Source organism: Meleagris gallopavo, chromosome 1 (assembly GCF_000146605.3).
Source record: "Meleagris gallopavo isolate NT-WF06-2002-E0010 breed Aviagen turkey brand Nicholas breeding stock chromosome 1, Turkey_5.1, whole genome shotgun sequence".
Classification (NCBI taxonomy): domain Eukaryota; kingdom Metazoa; phylum Chordata; class Aves; order Galliformes; family Phasianidae; genus Meleagris; species Meleagris gallopavo.
The window spans coordinates 59,274,154-59,293,704 of NC_015011.2; the positions used below are offsets into that span (position 1 = coordinate 59,274,154).

At 37.5% G+C, this 19,551-nt stretch overlaps 1 protein-coding gene across 2 annotated transcripts in view; it reads right to left on the bottom strand.

The window, feature by feature from the left end:
- The window catches only part of EPS8 (epidermal growth factor receptor pathway substrate 8), a 30,636-nt gene continuing 11,085 nt past the window's right edge, over positions 1–19,551 (bottom strand). For both annotated transcript variants that reach the window (XM_019616164.2, XM_019616163.2), the window contains exons 5-10: positions 18,920–19,031; positions 18,091–18,234; positions 10,423–10,660; positions 6,837–7,017; positions 6,343–6,472; positions 1–1,341 (exon numbers count right to left, since the gene is read on the bottom strand). In XM_019616164.2, coding sequence (XP_019471709.1) covers positions 1,228–1,341; positions 6,343–6,472; positions 6,837–7,017; positions 10,423–10,660; positions 18,091–18,234; positions 18,920–19,031 — 919 coding nt within the window. In that variant the 3' untranslated portion in view covers positions 1–1,227. The remainder of the gene's footprint in view (positions 1,342–6,342; positions 6,473–6,836; positions 7,018–10,422; positions 10,661–18,090; positions 18,235–18,919; positions 19,032–19,551) is intronic.

Below are 19,551 nucleotides of genomic sequence, written 5' to 3' on the forward strand. Positions count from 1 at the left end.
TTTTTTTTTCCTTGTACACAGAGGAAAAGCAAACTAATGGCAAAAATCAAGAACACTTTCTTATTTCAATACCATCTTTGTAGCCACAAAGATACAACTATTTAACAGACAAGAAATACTGTTTATTGCAGACTTCAAGCTGATTCATGTGGAAAAGGCACTATGAAACTTAATCAAACTAGATGATTAAATTTGTCTAAATTAAGTGATATTATATATTATATATAATACATATATTATATATAAAATCACAACACCATTTGAAGTAACAGAACATTTTTGTGACAAAAATCATCGCATCTTCAAAAATAATATTTGCTGGAAGGGACGCTTCCTTTTCTCTCCTTCTTGCCTCCAGGAATCCAATTTTCCAAAAGATTACATTCAAAAAGGAACAACAGCTTTTTACATATGGAAAAACTGACGTCTGGGATCAACACGCAGAGTCTAGGTTATACACTGTTCCTCTGACAGGTTAAGTTACAAACAAAAAAGGCAAGTGTATTAAAAAAAAAATAATGAGAATTGTTTCATGGCTACCTACAGCAGATCTGATCCCCTCTTTCAGCTGAGTTGTGTTACTACTTTCTACTAATTCCTTCTTGTGCAATATTATTGTTCATCACAAGTGAAGTATTGATAAAATCAAAGTACAGAGTATTATTTTGGTATAAACAGCGTCATTAGTAATAAAATACCTTGGGAGCAATGCAACAAAAGATTCAGTCTATGCTGGGCTGCTGTTCATACCCTAAAGATTACTTCTTTGATTGCTGGCATCAGCTAAACATCCTGTAGCTGAATGCACTGTAAGAAAGACATAGTTGCAAACTACAGCTGGCAATGGAATTCAGAACTATATTATTACTAAAGAGTTCAAATGCTTTTTATTCCTGGCTCAACTCTCCTAGGATGGATCAAAAATAAAAATACATTCCAGTTTACCTGTCACTGAAATGTTAATTCCATAAAGCCAAGGCTTGTCTTTGGGTATAAGTGACTCTAGTGCCAATAGTTTCACCTGTCAGGAACTTACATTGGATTTCTCATTTTCATTTTTAATGATGAGAAGCCAGCAGCAAGTACTTCTGCAGATACTACTGTAAGTTTTCTTTATGATGGCTAGTTATGTACTTTTACAGAATTATAAGACATTCCCCTTCACTAAAGCAAAGCTGGACTGTATAATGCTATTGTCAGTGGAACTAAAGAAAAGAGGAAAGACTTTTAGTGGCTGCTTCCTTCATCAAAAGACTCCACACCTGAATCTGATGCAGCTGCACTGATTTTTTCTTGTCGTCTTCTCATAATTTCTTGCAGTTCTGAACTGCCACTGTTAGCCTACAAAGAAAGAAAAAAAAAGAGCTGTTAATCTGTGATTTTGACAAAGGATGAAGTTCTACTGACAGCATTTTATTAAGATAGATGTTTGAGCAAGTTAAACATAGCTTGCAGCTCCACCACTAAAAATGCATTAAGAATCTGGTTATGTGACATTTGGAAAACAGAAGCATTTATGCTATTCCTAAATGTAGATCAGAAAAGAGCCTATAAACTGTTAACCAGCTTGATTTTTAACACTGCTGAGTACCATTACCTCTCATGCAAGACCCCATTAGCACTGGATACTCATGGACTGAAATATGGCCTAAATACAGAGTTAAAGACCACCAAATTTGCTAGGACTTCACCCCAGTACTTAAAAATCATGGCAATCATATTTAGAAATTAAAGCACAAAAATCCTTGGGCTTTTAGATCTATGTCACCACTAAATTCACACATGCCCATGGATTTGCACAGCCAAGGCCTTAGTAAGGATTTGGATTACTAATCTTAGTATTCTGCATCATACTGTGTGACATCAAGCATTTGCTGATCAAAGATGCAGTACTAAAACCCAGAGCACAGTAATAAGAATTGAATCCTATTAATGTATCAATGTTGCCCAAGAACAGCATTCTGAGGACAAGGCTTAATTTCACATTTAGGGTGAAAGAACAGTTCTGAAGAGTTAGGGCAAAGAGATTTCTTTGAAAACATAAATTAAGTCATTAACAAGGCCAGGATGCACATACAGTAGAGCATAACATTACAAAGCACACGACTTTGAATAAAGCTAGGAGAGTATGAAACAAGATCTGTATCACTGCTGTGTTACTTGCCTGGAGCATGACCTAAGCTTGAACACTAGCTTCCCAAATATCCCCTCACTAAGGAAGCAGAAACTGTTTTTGAAACTTGTGAAATCAATTTCTGGACTGTTATAGGGAAAACATCCTTCAACTGATTCTTCATTTTTCTCTTAGAATTTATCTCATGACAGGAAATTTAATTTAGATTTATCCCATTAGGTCTATTACAATGCATTATTTGATGCCATGACCTGGCAGACAGGTTGGGCATCTAAAGAGAGAGAGGGACTTATCCTAGCTAAAGTACCATTCTTCTCTCCTGTGCTCCCTGAGTGAGAGCGGAAAGCAGGGGGCACATAACTAAGTCCCTGAAGGTGACAGACCACCTGGATTTGTCTTCATTCATCTTGTCCTTACCCACTTGGTTCCAGATATAGAGCAAGTACAGTAGCTGTACTTTACTGAAGTAATGCATAAAAAACATTAGCAAATACCTTACAGCTTGCTTTATCAGAGGTCACATAGAATTTTCTTCTCTGCAAAGAACTGAGCTGCTATGGCTGTAACTGTTTATCTTCTGATAACATCAGTAAAAACCTGACTGATGGGCTTGAAAAGCAACTGCAATACATCACATGTCCCAACACAACAGGCACATCCTGCTGACGCAGGGAACAGCATAGCGCAGCAGCCGAGGGCTGTTTTGGGGAACACAATTCTTTGAACAGACTGTTAGATCTCAGCTCTGCCGATTTACTCAGCTTAGTTTCTAGCCAAATCATGAGGTATCAGTAAGCCAGTAAACTTTACATGCTTTAGACTCAGATTGCTGAAATCAGAATCAACAAATGCAATGACGGAATCATGAAATGGCATGAGTTGGAAGACATCTCAAAGATCATGTCATTCCAACCCCCTGCCATGGGCATGGTTGCCAACCACTAAATCGGGCACTAGATCAGGCTGCCCGGAGCCCCATCCAACCTGGCCTTGAACACCTCCACGGAAGGGGGCATCCACAGTTTCTCTGGGCAGCCTGCTCCAGAACCTTACCACTCTCTCAGTGAAAAGCCCCATTGGTCCATCACATTTCTATGTCTGTATTGTTCCTTACAATCAGGTGCCTCAGAGAACAAGCAATTTGATGCATGGACTAGATAAAAACTATTTTCATGTGTTCCCATGCTTTCCATAGATGGAGTAGGAAAACAACAGGAATGTGGACTTGAAGTTTCCCCCCCGCAGAGATGACAATGTTCAGGATATTTTATCTCTATGTTTATCTTCTGATTAATGTTCTTCATGCCCAGAGCTCCACAAAATTTGAAGAAATGCACACACAACATCTAATGATCACTGCAACTATTAACATTTTCAATTTGCAGTGAAAAAGTAAATCCGTACAGCTGACTGAACAATTGGGTAAAATGCTCTGTAGTTTGCATACAAGGTGAATTTCAACATTATGGAGCAATCCTGAACAAAAGCTCCCCAGAAGGCAATCCCAATCAGTACAAGGTGTATGGGGCATCTCTGTCTGCTCCTCCTGAGATGCTGCTGCTTGCAACCACCATCTTCTTGGACAGAAACGGTGTTTGGCCCTGGCTATGTCCAGCTGTTTTGCTCTCTGACACACTGATCTCACGCAGAGTTTTCTTTCTGATTTTGCTTGGCCAGACTTAGAAAGCTGCCAAACCCCAAACATCTCCACTACCTTCATGGTCTGCTCCTTTGTCATGTTTATACTGGGGCCACTAAACTCTGAGAAGAGTCTTGCTGCCTTTGATGTTTTAAAGTGGTTTGGATTCAGGGTTAAATGGAGTTCTCATAAAGATAACATGACTACATTCCAATAACAATTGGAATTGGAACTCCAATTTCAGAATACTTAATTCCTCTGCCTAAGGCTGAAGAACTTAAAAAAATTAAATAAATAAAAATGCAGCTGCATACAGGTGAGGATCTGGTTTTTAGTATCAAGGAATGCAGGCTCAAATTTGAGAGATGAGGCTTTCATTGACCTGCAGAAACTGTATGAATCAAGAAACACTCATGGAAGTTCCTGGCTACAAATAACAAGCATAGATGAGGCAGGGAGTTCTGTAACAGTAGACAGCATATGGGTTTGTTTTCTCTTGGCCATTATTGTTATTTATGCATAGCACACAGAACATTTACAGAAATATGATACCAAAGTACTATGGAAAGAATGCCAGAGCTACAGAACATGAGAAGTTGTCACTGATTAATTGTGTAGGACAATTACTGTGGTCAGGGCCATGACCATACTTATAAAAAGCATTCTGTTTTGCTTTGCTGTGTAATAGGTCTGACACTGGTACAACAAGTACAAGTGCACTTAAATGCTTCTGTAATTGGAAATGCTCCTAGTTTGAGCAATAAAACATAACCTTACTTGGAAGACATGAGCCCATGTTTCCTGAGTCACTGGTAGACTTTTTGGGACTTACTATGCACATTCCTATAGATTATCTTAAACAGATATGTACAGTTTTTCTAAGACTTGCAATATGAAATTCAGGTATTACAAATGATATGATAGATGAAATACAAAATATGGACAGAAAGGAAGATGCGCCTTTGTGTTCCAGACAACACAACAACCAGGCTAAAGTAATCAAAAACTTCTTCAGTTCTGAAAATCATCAGTTAAACCTCAAATAATTAAGGTAGAAATAAATATTTGCATTACCTTTCCACTAACAAAATCCAACAACCTTGCTAAATTCTCAGGACCCACTTATTAACACTGGGCAAGTTTTTACTGCTAAGTTTCCTGCAGAGTAAAGCCTAACTGAGGTAAGCAGAAAAACATCACAGAGAGGGAAAGGCCAGACCTCTACAATCCCATGCATCTGTGGTTTTCAGCCTAACTTCAGCCACAGTAGCAAGGAGTGCTTTTCAAGATTTCGAGGCAGAAACCCACATACAAGTCTAACACAATCATGAAGTTAGCTTTACATTCTACAAGATGCCACCAAGGCAGGACAGACAGCTCTTTACAAGAAATGTTCTTCCAGGTGCAGTGTCAAACTCTCACTTCCTGGATCTCCTCCATCAAGACTACATCTCTGAGATATATAGTTTACATTGCTCCTCTGATCACATTCTGAAGCACACTGGTCAGAAACTGTGTATTTAAGAAAAAGAAAAAAAAAAAAACTAACCCTAATTAAATTTCTAAACAATAACATTTATTAATAATGATATGGAAGTAAATTTGGTTTTACACTATTTTAATAAACTTTTTCTTTTTTGTATTTCCATACATCGGGACTTTCTTCATGAAACTTAAGACTGTAGACATTCGAGAGAAGCTGAAGTATATACTTGCATACTCACTAGGAAATAATGGATTGCATTGGATTTAGCAACATATTCCTAACACGAAATTAAGACTTGAAGCAAGTTTGGTAGTGTTAATAGCAATGCACTCTGGTCCACACTGATCAGGTAAATTGTAAAATATGCATCATCTTAAACTTCTCTTTTAAAATAGATCTGGCACTTGAAGTTCAAATTCTTTAAGGAAGGTAGTTCCAGCTTTCTGATGAGATAAATAAATAAATAAATAAATATATATTAATTTTCCTTTAAACAGGATTTGAAGACTGAAGCTTCTCTGTGGGCTACTCTCACCTCTAAACATTATCTAGTCTATTTCTCTACTTCCTGCATCAAGTTAAAAATAATAATAATAAAAAAAAAAGTAGCTGTTTCCTGGTTTTAAACTGGTAAACATTCTTCCTAGGGCAACTCTTAATCTTAACTTTTAATTTTTTAAGGAACAATACCACTGTAATGAGCAATGAGCATAGAAGTACTGTACATATTTCCATGGCTCAGTAATTCTGCTAGCACACTGTTGGGCATGTTTTGCTACACTTAGGATCCACCAATGAAGATGCACTTAAGCTTAAGTACCACCGTGTACTTCTTCTAATGCTTTGTGGACCCCTTCAGAAGTGTGGAGACATCCCACCCAATGTTTTGAGGAAAGCTGCTCAATGCACTAATACCAAATAACCCAGGTACAAATGATGCATATCAACACGATGAGATGAGGAAAAAATACGTATCTTGCAGAAAGAGCTCTTTACTTCCATATATTCAAAAATGATGACTTGAACCATATATCCTAGACATCAGTGAGCCAGTATTAGACTAGTAAGAAGGGTTATACATACCTCCAAAGCAGACTTCTGTACCGTAATTTGGCTGTAGACTCTAGACCCTTCTGGGCAAACAGTCCTCAGTTCCTCTTTATTGAGGGAGAAAAGCTGAGCACCGGTCAGCACACCAAGGCTGTTCACAGTCCTGGGGTCACAAGGAACAAGCAAGAAATAAATAAGAAAGTGCTGGCCAAAGAGGAAGAAGCTGTCTTCATCGATCATCACCTCAAGTAGAGCTACCAAATCAAGATAAAACTGCAAGCAACAGGACAACTGAAGTTGACTCATACATGTCATAGCCAGTACCTTTTGGAGGACGCTAATGTGCACACATTTTTTTCAGATATATATCTCTCTATAAATAACTATGAGGTAGAAATAGACATATTTGCTAAAACATTTTTTTTCTCCAAGAGTATCTTGCTTTTCTGAAAGGCAGTCAGACCATACCCAACTAACTGTTAGGAGAATACTTCTAATAACTCTCTCAGATTTGTCCTCAAACTTACACAGGGTTGAATCCTTTGGACTGCAGCCATGCTTTCACATCCTCAGGCGAGGAGTCGTACGTGATGTTCACTACTGGGATGTTTGGCCGTGGCACATGGAACTTCCTCTGGGCATTGCTGCGGCCAATGGTGAGCCGGTGAACGAGTTCATCCTGCACCTCCTCCATCTGAGATTTCCTGCCTGGAGAGAGAGGTTCCCCACAGGAGTTACTCTCAAGAGTACTTTATCAAGGCAAGGTCATTTCTTACACTCTAATTTAAATCTTAAACTTTTTTTTCTTTTTTTTTTCTTTAAACATCTATTCATTAGCTCTGACTGAGTTATTATTCACCTTGTTCCTCAGGGAAGTCTTCAGTATTCCCACTCCTGCCTTTACTAACCAAAACATACTAAATATATACATTCAACTGAGACCCCAGAAAGAAGAAACTTGGTGTGGCAGAAGTAGATAGAGCATTCTAGCACTCCAGCTGAAAAATGGGCAAAGAGGGCTGGATTGTTCAACTGCCATAGTTTGAATTTCTTCCAACATAATGTTTTAAAAATGAAAAAAGAACACGAGAAAGAAAATAAAAGATTGTTTCCACTTTGGAAAGTCATCACAACTTCTTAGTACAAATCAAGGTAAGACAAAAACAAATTTACCATTGCTGAGACATACTGCCTTAAGCCTAATACTTTACTATAGTAATCAAACTTTTAAAGGATTTTAAGAAAAGACCACAATAAATAATTTGAATTCACTCTGAGCCTCAGTAATGTAGTGGTAGTTGACTGAAACAATGCCACTCTTTGCATTATAAATAAATAAATAATAATAATAATAATAAATTAGTTTATTACACCAGAGATACTGGAACTGGGGTAAGACTATTTTTTTTTCTTTGAAATCAAACTGTGCAAGTTTACACAGAACCCTTTTATCTGAAGCATTCAGTTCCGTTGTTGGTCACTAGCACACAGTAAATCGGAATGCCAAATATATTTTCAAATGCATAAAAAATGATCTGCGGAAATTTTCACAAAAATAGGTAGAATCTGAAATAGCGGAATCGTCTTCAGAGACAGAGAACCTACTGATTTTACACAAACCCATTATGCATTAACTCTGGCATTACTACAGAAATAATTGACGTGCAAATTTTAAATGATCCAGAAAAATCTCCATTTCCTTAACAAGATATTTTCAGTTGTCATTATTCCACATTCTCAATTTGATGCACAAAGACTACATTAACTTTTTTTGCTGCACAAAGAGTAACTACATTAACTTTTCTGATGCATTCAGATGGCAAAAGTTTTCCTTTCTTCCCGTTACACTTGATAGCAACAGGGGAAAACGATACAGCACTACATGAAAAAACAATAAGACTATAAAAATGTTTCAATCTCTCATGTCATTTTATATTTTCACAAGAATCCTCCAAGGACTCATCCCTCTTGCCAGTCATATGAATAAAAACAACATGGTTTTGGTTTTTTTCTAATCATAATTTAGATTACAAAAGAAAAATCCATGTTTTAACCATTTTCTTCTTCCTTTTATAAAATAACCCCAGGCCCCAGGCTGAAAGTGGACAAAGTATCTCCAGCAAAATATCTGAAGCACGCAGACCCTATCTGTATTTTTTTTTTCCAAAGTACGAATTGGAAGCCAAAATGACATGCTCAGTGATATACAAATAAAGACTTTGGACAATGTTATTGTAGTATGCACCAGTTACTCTCCCAAACAGGAAGAGTGCAAGAAAATTGCTATTATATCTCTATTTGCACGGATTTTGGAAGATTTAGGTTTTATCTAGACCAGGACTCTATCAAAAGGCAAATATTTAGCTGTTAGATAACAAATTCTTACTATTGTTAGATGCATTATCACAAACAAACAAAACGCACTCAGTAGAGGTGGCTGCTACAGTGCACATTCCCTGCAGCTGATTGGGAAGGGTTGTCCACGACTGTTGTAGGGGTAGGAATTTTCTGGGGATCTAGGCACCTGAAGCTCAGTGGGCTTGAGTTTAAACCCCTGGTGAGGTTACAGACATCAAGCAAGGCCTTGGCTTGAGTGGAACCTAAGGGACGGCAGATGACGCCTTGCAACCACTCGGTCTACAGCAACCCTTCACAGCCCATGCCTAAAGCCAGAGTGGCCTTCAAATCTATCATCTGTAGCAGACAGAGAGAGCCATCATGGATTCAAGGAAATGTGCATCTGCTGCAGTATGTGAAGAGCATCTCAAATGGAGCTAACGAGATCAATTATGTGGGGGGAAGTTCACTGTCAACCTCCATATCTTTTGTAAAAAACTCCTCAGGTTTGTGTTTTCATTTAAGAGGCAAACCAAAGGCAGAGGCTGGCCCTAGTTTGTCTGGGAAGCAGCAGTGAGGTGTGTTCCTCCCAAGAGGCTGTTCTAATTACCAGCTAGACTGTCGTGTGAGAAAGCTGAAAAGAGTCTCAGAGTCTTCATGAGTTCAGAGTCTAAGAGAGAGCTGATCTACCACCAGGCAATGTCACAACAGGCTGAGTGTATGCAAGCAGGGATGCTTCCCATCTGCTGGGAGTGCAGGGAAAGGGGCCCTCTGCAGAAAGGACTACTCTTGGTTTCAGTTTTCATCTCAGGTGGAAATCAGATCTTCTGATAAGGAAGGGGAGTGGAAAAACTCTCAACTCCTGAAAAGCAAAAACCTCATTATTTTAAGAACTACTGGTTTAGAAGCTGTAGCAAGTGCTTGCCAACAAGTTTCTGTTATTTTGAGCTAGGCAATTTCATTACTTCAAGTATATTTAGGACAGAAATTGTTGATTAGGGAAATTCTGTTAACCTAGCCACTTTTCAGTTGGTTCAGAGTGGGAGCCTCCCCAGCAGCCGTGGTTTATAATTACAAGGAAACCTTAAGCAGAACATTTCATGACTGCTAACACTGCTTGGCTGCAGGTTATCATATTTTTTCATCGACAGAGCTACGGATTATATCTTCCAATTCTCCTAAGACAAGGACACATAAATTTGCTTAGTGGCCTGCCAGTTGCTCTTCCTTTGACCAAGGGTCCTGGCTATAAGGACGAGTTTCCTACACTACCACTAAAATGTGTTTTCCTTGCATCAGCCACTGTAAGCCTCCTTGGAAGCCTTGGATTTGTATTTCAGAAAGGTGTAAACACCCTAGAAATATGGACAGTCATGGAGAGAAGTGTAAAAAGAGCCCAACTGATTTCAAAAGTGATTTAATTAGAATGCAGTAGTGAACTCAGGCAGGCAGAGTACATTACTCAGAATAACAGCATGAGCATTTGCAGTGTTGAAAACTGAGTGAAGATCCTAGATAGTCATAACAGAAGAGAATGTGAGAATATACTATTCCAGGGCTGGCACAGGTGCAAGGCTGTTTTTGCTCCTACTTACTTTCACGACTGTATAGAGAACTGTCTAGGCATAGAACACGTGTCTTTTAAATATGGGTTTAAATCTCAGCATTTCTTAAACATTTATCTGAAACGTAAGGCCTTAAGGAATTCGAAGATTAAGCAAAACATACACACAAAGATGGGAGAGAAGCATTCTTTTCCTTCTTAGACAAACTTACGGTCCACAGGAACTTGTTTGTGCTTCTGGCTGTCTCGCGCAACACTACCACCGCTGTCGCTAGAGGTGCTGCTTTGGCGGCTGACAGTTGCTGGCGCCTTGGGCACAGGAACTGGGATGGGTGCTGGGGTGCTTGGAGGCAGGGGGACAGCTGCAGGAACCGGAGCAGGTATTGGAGGAGGTGAAGGAGTAACAGAAACCGGATCGGGTTGTTTAGCGACATAGTCTGTCCTTTGTTTCTGAAAAGATGCAGAGAGACTCAGTTTGACAACAAAGCTTGGACAAGAACTTGGACAAAGCTTCTGGAGAAAATATTGGGGTGCTCTGTACCATCTGATTTCATTTATTCCTCAAAAAGTCATCCTTGCCAGATACAGTTATAAAATTTGCCAAAATGTGATCTGGTATGGTTTTACTTCTCTTTCAGACATAAAATTCAGAACAATCACATTATCTCAAATGTGCTTCTTTCTTCCAAGCAGATGATTTCTATAAATAAAATTGTTTTAAAATTCTGAACTTTACTATCTGGCACTTTTGAACAGCTTCCAAAATTTTTGAATTACTGGAGTTTATCAGTATAAAAACATATGTTTTAGAAATGTTCTGTTAGAAAGAGTGAAAAATGAATACATCCAGTCACTCCTAAGCCTGACTAATGGTTTAACTTAGGAACATCACTGAATTTGAGGTAGCACATTGTTTCCTGAACTTCAGACACTGCTTAAGAGATTCCTGCTCCTCCTCCCCATTGAGTTGTGCCGTTTCAACTATCTGTATGAGCACTACGTGCAACAGTGTGATTAAACACAAACACCACAGTTCTTTGAATAAGGCTGCTGGCTTTTTTTTTTTCCCCTTCTTTATGAAGTGTTCCAACAGCATGGAAATTATCTTGTTGTTAATAGCTAGCTGGCAGGTGCCTCAAAATTAATTCTGCGGAATAATTCCTCTCCTACTTTGCCTTTAAAATGGTGCCAGTTGCAGGAAAAGGCGTGCATTTTCCCAAAGCAATCCCAGTGACAGACAAGCCCAGAAGGTCATAAGCAACCTATGCTAGCCTTTTCTTTCCAACAGTTCAAATTCCACATCTCACTGTTTTAACACTGATCCCTCTCTACGATTTTGGACTGACAAAGCTTGAAGTTTTAATATTAAAGTTTGTTTGCTCAGCACCGATGCTTCATTTTTATGTTATGAGAATTCTGCTTTCTTTGGTATGAAAATAGAGGAGTACATTCCCCAGGCTCATTGCTCCTTCCTGAAACGCCATTCACTAATTCCTTGGAGGCAGAGGGTTTACGGCAGATCAAGTAGGGAAATATTTGTAGGAGCCATGTTAGAAACTGAACAGCACATCACTGCCCTGAAAACAAGTAGAACTTCATTAAATGTCAACCACTGCACTCATACTGGAATCCCCAGCATGGTACACATCTAACCTATGGGAGTGACACTTTGTAGTGAACACGAACTGGGATTGTTATAGCTAAGCAATGCAGAGTTACACCAGTCGAAAATTTATCCAATCAGGTTCCATTAAGCCTAAGGAAAAAAATGTATTTTGCCTTCTCTAGATCATTTTTTCACTTAAATTGCAGCAGTTAGCAACTGAAGCAAACATACTGTCTTACAATACATTTGTCATTTCTTGTTTCAGTTTTTAGCATTTAAGTGATTTAAAGGCATTCATATGGATCATTTTGTATTCATTTTCTGCAGTACACTGTGGAGAAATTAATATAAAAATAAGAATCATGACTGACTTTTCTGTATTCCAGTATTTTGATGTAAAGACACAAAACATTTTTTAAAATGTCAAATGCCAAAAAAGTGAAATGTGGAATATAAAATAGAACAAGTAGTATCATGTGTACTTAATAATTCTGTCTTTTGGTGGAGACAGTGCCTTAATAGGTATTTAGTAAGCATTCCATAATTCATTAGACATAGATGTACTACAACATACCCAAAATTATCTTAATGAATTTAAGAATTTCACTGATATTAAAATATTTTAATACAATATATAGAAAAGTTTGTGGTTTGTTCACAAATTCAAATGTCTAGAGTGTTATCCCCACAGTGTACCATCATGTGTCCTTGACCTTCCTAAACAACATGCAAAGAAAAAGCATCACCCTTTTCATGGTAGAGAGGATTCATTAAAAACCAAGGCATCAGCTGCATGTCACTGCAATCTCAATCCAGAAGAAGCAATAGCAAAACATTACACATAGCTCTCAACAGATGCTATTAATGTAGCTTCTGAAACATTGTATTGCAATCACAAGTCTCATCAAAATGACTTACTACATGCTGGATTGAAAATAGAAACCAAACTGGAAGCACCACCCAAATTCTAAATTTAAAGAAGAAACTACAGGAAAATACACTTCAAGTTTTCTTGAACATTGCACAATAATTATACACTTGAATCAATTTAACATTGTTATTTTTTCATTTTTTAAACACTCCTTTCTTTAATTCTGAGTATTCTGAGAACATCCATACATGCACCCCATCATTTCTATTCACTACTACACACAAAACAACCATGCTCTACAGAATTTTGTAACTACACACTCCAAAAGAATAATTTTTGAAGTTCAATATCAGAACAGTAATTCTATTACCTCTGAAAGCTCTCCCAGCAATTGCTGTGAGGAAAATGAATAAACCATATCAAAGAGTATTGTTAGTAAGGTAAGCAGTAACTGCCTCACACATCGCTCCTGAAATTTCATACATATTAGCAATTCAAAAGCAAAAGAACACTGATGCTAATAATCAGCTCTTCTTACTCACTGAACAACTCATATAATGACTTGGGTTTTTTTGGACAACAAATGGAGTAGTGGTTACCCCAATACATGTATGTGACACTATATAAGTAATGAGCTCTTTTCAAAGCACTTATCCAAAGAGACAGAAAATTAGAAATAGATGTTTGAAAAAACAACAAAAAAAAAGAGGAATGCACAGAACATGTAACTGCAGAATATTAAGAATTAAATCAGAGTGGATATAGTAACAGAAGCTTATGTATTTGAGCTTAAAAGTCTTTACTAGTTTATAAAACAAGTTAAAGATTGCTGCTGACACGCATGTATCCACTAATTCACTAACAGACATCAGAAAAATCCTGTGTTTTTTTCTTCCTTCCTTCCTTGCATTTTGTTTTTCTTTTAGGAATACATTTAGTTCATGTCAATTGGAACAAATCCATTATATCATTTTGAACAACAATGATGCATACTTATTAATAATCTGGATATATCAGAGAAGCTTGCTGGAACTAGATTATTATTATTATTAGACTGAAAATGTTTTTATTCAATGGAAGAAAAAAACAGAGGTTCCAAAGCTCCTTTTCAATATGCTACAGACTGGATCTTGTAAAAAAAAATCAAGATTCAATATGATTTGATCTATTTTTTTATATAAATTTTTTTATGTACCAGTATCAGCCCTAGTTTTCAATCACTGTTAAAAAAATAAACAACGAAACAAAATAGAACAACAGGGAGCAATGTGTTTTCAAACACATTTTGATATCAAAAACAGGAAACGTGCTCAAGCTACAGCAAATACTTAGCATGAAAGAGTCACTGGATACAACCATAAGCAGTGTTAGTGTTGGGAAGCGCTCTCGTTAAGTTAACACAGCACTTCTTTTCTATTTAGTCTCTTTATGAACATTTTAGTGTCACATTGCAGTTGGCAGGGACACCAGGAATGGTGCAGAATGTTCAGCTTTAGATTAGCCAACAGTGTGGTAGTTTGGATGTTTTCTTGAGACCCACACTGTGGACCTCTCATTCTGAGGAATGTGCCTTCTTTCCTTTGGCTGTATTTTAAGAGATAAAAAAAATCAACTGCCTGCACCCAAAAGGGACAATGAAGTATCTAGGACTGGGAGAGCAAATTTCAAGTGAAGTCCTTTGGAGGACTCAGCTATTACACAGAGTCAACCATCTGCCTACTGAAATCCCATTATGAGAATTTTATGTTTCTCTGCCAAAATGTGTATTAGAAGGCAAAAAGGAGAAATTTGAACAGAATTTATTTAATCAGATTAGTATTAGCCATGCTTAGCCTCCATTTCTTACAAAAATATATATGATGGGGAGGCACACTGTCGATTTGCAATTCTCACCATGGATCACGTACTTTTTACAATTATTCAAGTACATTTCTGTGTAATAAGTATCAGTCCATAATTTGGGATTGGATCAATGTCAAATTGGACAGAAAGCTACCTTCCTTTAAAAGCCATCAGAAAGTCTTGATCTGATGGCAACTTTAAAGAGCATTCAATATGAAAAAGTAAAAAAGATACTGGCCCATGATCAAAAATTAGGACACCTGGCAACTGCATCTCTTCATTATCAAACATGATCTGCAGGAAAGATACCAGTTGGCAAAAGATAAGTATGACTCCATGACACTAACTTGGAGCACAAATACTGTGACTGAGAGAAAACAAATTCCCACAGAGAGATATTTTCAGTGAGCTGCTAAACAAAGAGACTTGAAAGAGACTTGAGGGGAGATTGCCAACGAACATGGAGGTCATTTGTCCCAAATGAGGTAGAGACGTTTGCTGTTTACATACAAGAAGCAGGGCTCCTGGATAACTATCCACCGGACGGTGATAGTATAAGATTTATTAAAATAAGACTATAGGACTGCATTTGGCTTAACATTTACTCTCTGTGCCTTAGGATTCTATATATGTCACTGAGAAAATAGCTGCCTCACCTCACAAAGGGTGTCATGAGATTAATTATCACACCCAGCAAGATACACATCTCTATCATAATTATGTTTCTCATATTTCTAAAAAGCATTGAAATTAAATAAAAGGCACAGCAAAAATGAAATATTAAGTTCGCCAGAAAAACTGGTACATAAGAAGAAGTTTGAGTGCTTGGAAAACTTGATGCTCATCTGTAGAGGATGGTAAACTACGCTGCTTTAAAATAAAGAGGCAGACTAAATGACCAACATCAAAGGAAACTGCGAGCATATAATTAGCAGAAGTGGAATAAAAAAAAACAAAACATCAAAATGATCTACTAAATGTACAGAAATTCTGAATTAGATGGTTTTACTAGAGATAAAATGCCAGATAAATATACATATACATACATTTTTTTCTTATCAGAAGAAAGACAATGTATTAATACAGCCTCACAGAGATGATGAAATTACTGAGATATTGTTTGCAAAGTTCTTGCAGGTGTCACCTGCACTTTCGTGAAAGCACTGAACTGATCCTATCTGGGATCTAGATCCTGAAAGGGATCGAGAGAAAAATTTGAATCTAATCTTCCACAAGCACTCATGAGTTCCTAGCAGAGGGAACAGAGTGAGGGTAAAACAAACTTTGCAGCTATAAGAATAATCATGATAATCAGGCATCCAGCTCTCAGAGAAAAGGTATCAGTATGGAGAATAACAGAAAGAAAAAATGTTCTCTTGCAATTGAATCCTTAATCCTTCATAATAATATGGAAACCTATTTTGACCAGCAACAGTTTGAAGGCCGTGTCCCTTGTACCCATCATTCATCTGCTGCAGAGTGGAGCAGGCCGCTCACCAAAGCTGACACACCACTTGGAAGGGAGTTTCTGAAAACTGAAGGCACACAGCCTGGCACTAAGAGCCTTCTCATGCCCAGGGTTTTGAGAAGGCACTGACAGCAAGAGCTTCTGTTCACTGCTCTGCCCGCAAGCTCTCCTGTTTGACCTTGGGCCAGGCACTAATCCCTTCAGTGCCTCATTTCTCTCTAAAATAGCAGCGGGGTCTCATAGTACTGTTATGAAAACAAACAGAGTTATGCAAACAGATCCCAAATGAACCATGTATCTATCACAGAGAAGAAGATGAATGAGCACACGCAGTACTTTGAAAAGCATATCATAATCACTGCAAAGTTGATAACAACATTACTGACACACTTGGTAAAACTCCCTTTATTCTGTGTAATTCATTATGTTCTTAAATAGATTCACAGCACTTCAAGCTCACATTTGAATATGTTAAGCTACAACCAAAATAAACAATAGACTATAAGGAACAACCTGCCAGAGGGGAAGAGCCAAAATTATCTTCATTGTTGTTCTCCGTCCCTAATTTTCATGGCTTCATGGAGAATGCTTTGTGAAAGTGATTATTTTACTATTTCCCATGTCATGCAATTATTTCAAACAGAAAACTTCAAAATCTGAAGAGCATTTCAACAAAAATACAGTATGAGAAGCTCTACTCGGCTCTGTACTCATTCAGTCTGCTGAATATTTCCTGGCAAATTCCAAACACACAGAATTAACATGCACTTAAAGAAAATAAGTCATCCCTTTAAATTGGGATTTGAAAAGCACTCCAGATACATGCTTCACTTCACACAGAGCTAAAAAGACGAATCAGTCTTGAAAGAGCTCATACATAACTGGCAAACGGTTAAGGACAGGAAAAACTCAGAAGTGATCTGACAAAAGCCCACCAATCTCAAGATATGCCAGCCATGATTGTGCCAGAAATAACACAGGACCCGTTTCTCAAGAGACTTTCCATATCTGTGGAAAGACTGGAAAGACTGCAAAAGTTGCAGCTTTCAAGATAGCTCTGCACACATCATCTGGCACAGTGGCACCTTCAGCTGGGGCTTTTAGATGAGTATGCAGTACAGGCTGCTACACAGCATTTCTTGTTTTTCAATCATCGGCTGGTGTTTGTAGACAGAAGGAATGAATATTTCATGAAATAAAATTTAATTCAAGTTTTAACAGAAGTTTGGCATCTGCTTGGTCTGAAAGTCTCACTCAGAGTCAATCTGGAATTTCTGCATAATCCAGATCTATTTGCACAGTTTTTAAAATCATGTGAAAATGGTGGACAATTGCACTGATGTAAGACCTTTTGGAGGGTGGAGGTGTAGGCAAGGAGAGTGTTGTTTCTTTTCTTTGCTTTAGTTTTTGAATATTTTATCCTCTAATTATTTTCAGCAAATATATGAAACAAGAAGAAAAATGTTAATTCCATACCATAACATGAAAGAAAGAAAATCAAAATTAAGTCAGAAGACTAAAGTGCTGATGATGCGCAGGGATAATATTTGAAAATACCCGCTTTGTGAATTCGAAACTAAAAACATCTGCTTTTTATAATTCTGAAATCACAGTAATTAAATACATTTAGGACAAAGATAGAAACACATGCAAAGAGAGAAAATAAAAAGAAAAGCCAGTGTTCACTCTCTTAGAAGGCACAGAGGTGACCCTACCTTGAATAATTCAAACTCCTTCTTTGGCATCAACAGCTATCAATGCACAGAAGATATTTGCAATTAAAATAAATGCATAAGCATCCATTAGGATGGAAATTACTACCTCTTAGTAAATAAGCAGGGGAAAAACTTACAGGAGAAGATTTTTCTGTATCTCTACTTTGCTATATTTCTATTTTGCCACTTCTCTATTTTGCTTTATCTCTCTATTTTCTTGTTATACTTTATGCAATAAAAAAATGAACTTCAGCCTGTAAAAGAAATATAAACCTTCTGACTTATTGGTAGCCTGTGCAGATATTTTAGCTTTGCTGCAAATCTTTTTCTCTTTACATACTTTAATAAAAAGTTTCTCTTCTACTAAGCAGACCATACCTGGATGGTGCGGGTGTACACAGGTTCTGGCAATCCCAGACCACCTTCATAATTCCTCAGAGGGTCCAGAATGTTGTTTGGCACAAAGCCTGTGTTGCCGCTTTTATTTCGGACCTTCCACCACTGCTTCCTATCATCCAGAATCTGAAATAATTTGTTAAAATAATTACGTATATTTTCTGACGGTACTTACATGGTGCATCATTTCCAAACAAAATCATAGCGAGGTTCTGTGACTGCCAACAGACTTTGTGCTGATGTCACCAGGAAACCGCTGTAGGCTTCCTTGATTATCACTGTAACTAATTCTACACGGTAGAAAGGATATGGAAGTAAAATAAACCTTTGTAAACTCAGACACATGCAGGACAACACAACAGAATTAAAATCAAGTACTTGCACAGAGAGGCCTGTATTTCCACAGCCTACATGCTGCTGACAAAAGGAGAAACTACTAAAAGACCAAGAAAAAGATGATACAATGTGAAGAGAGTGCACTTATGAGTAAGGAGAAAACTGGGGCAGGACAGATAGCAGAAATCTGGGTTCTGGCTACTTGAGCGTAGTCTCACTAAACACTTTTTTCTGTTTCTTCTTCCCTTCTACATTTATCCGCCTCTCAGGGTACTAATGCTTTCCAGGATTGTTTTTCACTCTGCCCATGCATTGGCATGTAGTGTTTGCCAGAGCCAATTATTTACATACTACTGAATTATGCTTCAAAAGCTAGAGAAGACAGAAGAAACACAATTATATTTACAGCACTGGTCTCTAGAGAAATGAGTCATAACTATTATAAATTCATGTTTTCTTTTTGCAAAAATGTTACCTCTACAATCTCTTCTTTCAGGACAGAAAGCTCACTGTTGTTTCTTGCCATAAATTCGTACTTGCATTTGGCATATTTCTTGGACTGTGTTTTATTGTGTGCTTCATAGTTTCTGCAATGCAAAGATCAGACATTCAGAGAGATGTTCAAGCAAGTAAAAGCACAGACAACCAGCTGCAAAACATTTAAACAAAGAAAAGGAGATAGCCTGTTGCTGTTACAGAACTCTCTCTTCAAATTATATTGACTAAATATTCATACAACAAAAAATAAAAGAGAGAGAAAAAAGTGTTTGAGTTGCATGAACCTCTAGAATCAGTAACCTTTTTGGCCCACTTCTTGCAATATGTATGATGCCAAATTGGATTTGCAACTGACATTGTGTTAAGATAAATATGCACACTACACTTAGTCTGTTTTCCTTTACAGAACAACAGAAGATTAAATGATCATTTGTTGTACTAATGAATGAATATACTTGGTATCTCGTGCTTTGCACAAAATTGTATTGCTAGTATTTATTACAAATAAAGCTTCAAGTCACAATGGACACTGACACCAATGGAACTAAATCCTACTTAAAAAACACTTTCCTCTGTTGGCCATTTCTCTTAATTGTCCATAAAATATTA